General features: G+C 40.0%; 1 protein-coding gene across 3 annotated transcripts; it reads right to left on the bottom strand.

Moving 5' to 3' along the window:
- Positions 1 to 3,584, bottom strand: LOC121534629 (suppressor of cytokine signaling 6-like). 3 transcript variants are annotated; one of them, XM_045206078.1, is made up of 2 exons: positions 3,497 to 3,584; positions 1 to 2,578 (listed from the first exon to the last, which is right to left on the bottom strand). In XM_045206078.1, the coding sequence occupies exon 2, from the start codon at positions 2,497 to 2,499 to the stop codon at positions 952 to 954; it is 1,548 nt and encodes a 515-aa protein (XP_045062013.1). In that variant the 5' UTR covers positions 2,500 to 2,578; positions 3,497 to 3,584; the 3' UTR covers positions 1 to 951. The 3 variants fall into 3 exon arrangements, with proteins under 3 accessions (XP_045062013.1, XP_045062012.1, XP_045062011.1); XM_045206077.1 differs by lacking the exon at positions 3,497 to 3,584 and adding an exon at positions 3,256 to 3,309; XM_045206076.1 differs by lacking the exon at positions 3,497 to 3,584 and adding an exon at positions 2,913 to 3,237.
- Between the last annotated feature and the right edge of the window lie 1,662 nt (positions 3,585 to 5,246).

Genomic DNA, 5,246 nt, shown 5'->3' with positions numbered 1-5,246 from the left:
TTATCTGTGAATAAGTCCTTTATTAACAGTAATAAACACCCCTCCTTTAACTGCATTCAAGATGTACAATAAAACTGTGTACAGCCTTTCAAAAAAGTAAGTTTAGGTGAGACATACCATACCAAGTATTCTACCATAGGTAGCAATTCATGATCTGAAAAGTAACTTATACTTACAGTGACAGGCAAACAGTCAAGTTTAGGCTACACAAACAAGCCATTATCCCTATATGGTTATACACAGTCAATGACGATTAGTTCTTCCAAATCATAGCTTCAGGTGTGTGGTAATCTAATATTATATACTCAATGTAATTCACATGCAATGAGTAACCATCAATGAAAGAAAGGGAAAAAGAACCTTTACTAACTATAAAGACTCAGCAGAGATAACTTTCAGGTATCAAAATCATACTAGCTACAGACTACTTACAAACTGTTTTTATGTAGGACAACAAACCACATAGGATAATGAGGAAATGTTGAGTGTAGTAATGATTAGATAATGTCTTTGTGCTTTATATAACAATCTAGTAAAAAGCATGAGTTGACACACACCCAAAAATGTTTGCAGAGGTGCTGACTAACTGACACCCTGAAGAAGGCACTGCGTGCCGAAACTTGGTTGTACCCAAATTGTTGGGAGCATATTTAGAGTGTGCGACATTCTTTCTTTCTTTTTACATGCTTTATATAACAAAACACTTGGTCCATCAAAACAGAATTTACAGAAATAATCCAATGTAACAAAAAACAGATTAAGATTCAGCTTCAATCCTTGGCTTTGAGGTGGGGAGTATAACTGTATGGCTCACTAGACATGCCAGTTACTGGCATTGGCTGGAGGACACATCACTGGGTTAGGGTCCAAAATATTAAAAACGAGGCCTATTTCATTGTGTCACTTATCTAAAATGTGCAAGAAAGTACAATTGCATTTCATTTAACCCCTTCAGTAGTGCTTTTCCTGTAAGTAATCTTTCATCTTGTTTGGCAAAGGCAATTTCTGGATAAGGTCGATCCGTGTGTACTGACGGATGACAAACCGACAGAGGTACTGCATGGAACGCACCTGCATAAACCTTGAGATAGGGCTTGTCAGTCTGACAGGATACGTTGCAGTCCCTGGTGTACGAGATCGTGAATAGCAGAAGGCTCCACTCTCAGAATCTCTGATAGAATGTTCAATGAGTTCCACTACTGATATGTGACCCTCCACATCTGGCTGTTCGTAGAAACTGAAACTGCCATTGGAGTGTTCAATCCTGGTGTGGAGGGTCTTACCCTGTGAACGAAAGCTCAAGCTCAAAAGATAACGATCATCTGAGCTGTCTCGCACCAAGAATGACCCATCTGGTAGGCTGGCAAGTTTTTCCTCAGCTTCCCAACGCGTTATAGGTCCCCAGTACCAACCCTGCTTGGCCAGTTTCTTTAGCTCTACTGTAAGGCTGGTTACAATCATGGGCCCACTGTGCTGAACAGCATCATAAACCCTGCCAACACCAGGGGCTGAATTGGGGTCAAAGTTGAGATGGTGCATCACTCTCTCTGCACCATGTGAGTGAGAAGAACCACCATATACTTGGAAACTCCTTCGGATGTGACTGCCAGGTAGCTGAGGTAGCAAAGGGGAGAGAGGAGAATATATTCTAGAGTCTGGAATCAAGACACTTGCAGATTCATAGAGCAGTCTATTCACTGATGGGTCCATGAAAATGTCTGGTGACATCAGCTCCTCCTGGTCAATGGGGTCTTCCTCTGCATGAGGAGGGAAGCCCGCAGGCTGAGCCACCTCATCTATTGGAGAGGAATCATCCAAGCCTTCTGCAAGGTCAAGTTCATCATCTAAAGGCATTGCATAGTGAATATAGTTCTGAGGTGATAGTCCAATGATTGCAGGCACATTTTCATCATCAATATCTAGATGCATATCACCATTCTGAGGCTCAGTGCTCTCGGATGAATCCTGAAAAGGCCTATCCATCTGGGGGTCAGGGAATTCTTTCTGAATGCCATACAGAGATGGGCTTGGGTCTGATGAGTGTATCATAGCTTTCACTTTCCCATCCATTCTAAGGCATGTTTCCTCAGAATTCGCTGCCCTGAGGGCCCATGGCGTGGGGCTATAATGGTGACTACTAGATCTTAGATGATGTTGTGATTTGACATCATTAAAGAAAATGGGTGCTGAGGAGCACGAGAATGTGTCATCTTCACAGGTTACGGATGTGGAACTTTCTTTTATTTTACTTTTCTGTTTTGCCGAAAGCCTCCTTTTCAGTGATCCCATAAGACTCTCACTTTTGGAGCGGTTCTTAGGGCTTTTCTCCTCCTCATGATCAAAGTCGTTACAAAGAAGTTCTTTGCTATAACATTTTCCAAAGACTGAATCTGTTGAAAAGTTGGTAGCTGAATTTGGCTGTGGTACAACATCCTCTCCCTCCTCTTTGCCTTTTAGGTTGAATGACTTTCGTATTGTTTTCAGACTAATTTTCTTCATTTTGGAAGTCCCTCAGACATGTGGGGATCTCATAGATGTGTGGATGGCAACAAAGGTTGTCCTTCAAAAGCAGTCATCCCTGAAGAAAAAAATAATATTTCCCCATTAATTTATTCCACTTCAAGGCAATACAAATAATACATATCCTACAGTAGTTGTAATAACATTTTTAAATGAATACTTAACGTTACCGCACAGTCTTATCAATCATGACTAGCTACTTTTATACAGTAGCCTGTTTTTCAACTGCTGGCGATATCAGTGAAGAAGCCTGATACTACAGATGCAGCCTGCTGCTAGTACAAGTGTTTGGATGCTAGCTAGCTAGCAAGCTAAGTAAGGTGGCCCACTCAAGAAACAAAGAGGGCTAGCTAGCTAGCTTCTTTCATACTTCGATTAACTTTTGATATTACCTGTCATCCTCTGTTAAACAATTTTTTCCCAGGAAACTGTCAAGATCAATGCATTCTGAGTTTGCTGGGAAATCAAAGCACTTGGCTTGGTTTTGACAGCTAAGTTACTGCACTAACGTTAGCTAGCTAGCTTCTGACAGGCTGCTAGCCAGGTATCTAGCTAGCTAACTGGCTTTAGAGACCCCACACGAGACAATAAACGAAAAACAATACAAACTATGTCTAACTGGTTAGGAAGCTAACTATATATATATATATATATATATATATATATATATATTGAATATCACTTGCAGACTAAGTAATAAGTTGCAAATTTGTAGCTAAACTTAGCTAATGCTACCTAGAAGTTTTCAGTCTCCCTTCCTGTCGTTGTCCTTTGTTTACATGACTATTGCATTGTGGGAAAAGCGGTAAAAGGAATCCCCCATAACTGAATACATTGATAATAACGTCAATTTACATGTACATTTTCATATTTAGCCTACACAATACATTTGGTGTCACATATTTAATTTAAATTGTTCTCTGTTTTGAATAACTGTTAGGATCTGCACAAAACCTTTACAAAATAAAACCATTACCTTTGTTTTAGAATTAGATTCCAAGGGTGTATTCATTCTGCCAATTCTGTTGCAAAACTCTCGTTTTACTCTGTTTGCTGCCATTTCCTTCTTGATGGAACCGGTTTCCGTAATGAATACGCCCCTGAGGTGTATTCATTAGTAGGATTTGCAAAACTTTAGTCTGTTGTAAAACGTTTTGTAACGGAACCCGTTTACCATTTACTATAGGAACCAAATGGAAGAGAACAGAGCAAACGGAACGAAACGGAGAGGGACCTACCTGAATTTGTCCAATAGAAACTCTCCTTTTCATTGAAAACGGTTTCTGTTGCATAACGTTTTGCTCCAGACAACCCCAGGTTTTATTATAGCCTATTAAACAAATATTGTAACAGTACTTAGCCTATATAGGCTATTTGGGCAAAATACTTAAACCTTCTAACACATAATGAAATATGCACATGATTTAATTTAAATATTGATCCTGCATGTGAGGTACCTGCTTTATGTCCTTGAAAGTTTAATATGCAGTGGAAGTCCACTGCTTCATGTCTAGGCCTAGGTTTGAATGTGTGCTTAGTAATGGATGACATATACACTACCAGTCAAAAGTTTGGACACACCTACTCATTCAATGGTTTTTCTTTATTTTTTACAATTTTTTACATTGGAGAATAATAGTGAAGACATCAAAACTATGAAATAACATATATGGAAACATGTAGTAACCAAAAAAGTGTTAAACAAATCAAAATATATTTTATATTTGAGATTATTCAAATAGCCACCTGAAACTGGCTCTCATGAGGACCACCACAGGAATGGAAGACCCAGAGTTACCTCGGCTGCAGAGGATAAGTTCATTAGAGTTACCAGCCTCAGAAATTGCAGCCCAAATAAATGCTTCACAGAGTTCAAGTAACAGACACATCTCAACATCAACTGTTCAGAGGAGACTGTGTGAATCAGGCCTTAATGGTCGAATTGCTGCAAAGAAACCATTACTAAAGGACACCAATAAGAAGAAGAGACTTGCTTGGGCCAAGAAACAGGAGCAATGGACATTAGACCGGTGGAAATGTGTCCTTTAGTCTGGAGTCCAAATTGGAGATTTTTGGTTCCAACCTTCGTGTCTTTGTGAGACGCGGTGTGGTTGAACGGATGATCTCCGCATGTGTACCTCCCACCGTAAAGCATGGAGGAGGAGGTGTTATGGTGTGGTGGTGCTTTGCTGGTGACACTGTCTGTGATTTATTTAGAATTCAAGGCACACTTAACCAGCATGGCTACCACAGCATTCTACAGCGATATGCCATCCCATCTGGTTTGGGCTTAGTGGGACTATCATTTGTTTTTCAACAGGACAATGACCCAACACACCTCCAGGCTGTGTAAGAGCTATTTTACCAAGAAGAAGAGTGATGGAGTGCTGCATCAGATGACCTGGCCTCCACAATCCCCGACCTCAAACCAATTGAGATGGTTTGGGATGAGTCGGACGGCAGAAAAGCAGCCAACAAGTGCTCAGCATATGTGGGAACTCCTTCAAGACTGTTGGAAAAGCATTCCAGGTGAAGCTGGTTGAGAGAATGCCAAGAGTGTGCAAAGCTGTCATCAAGGCAAAGGGTGGCTATTTGAAGAATCTCAAATATAAAATATATTTTGGTTTGTTTAACACTTTTTTGGTTACTACATGATTCCACATGTGTTGTTTCATAGTTTTGATGTCTTCACTATTATTCTTAAATGTAGAAAATAGTAAAAATAA

This window comes from Coregonus clupeaformis, chromosome 21 (assembly GCF_020615455.1).
Source record: "Coregonus clupeaformis isolate EN_2021a chromosome 21, ASM2061545v1, whole genome shotgun sequence".
Taxonomy (NCBI): Eukaryota; Metazoa; Chordata; class Actinopteri; order Salmoniformes; family Salmonidae; genus Coregonus; species Coregonus clupeaformis.
The sequence above is the reverse complement of the archived record's forward strand: the minus strand, read 5'-3'. Positions and strand labels throughout refer to the sequence as shown.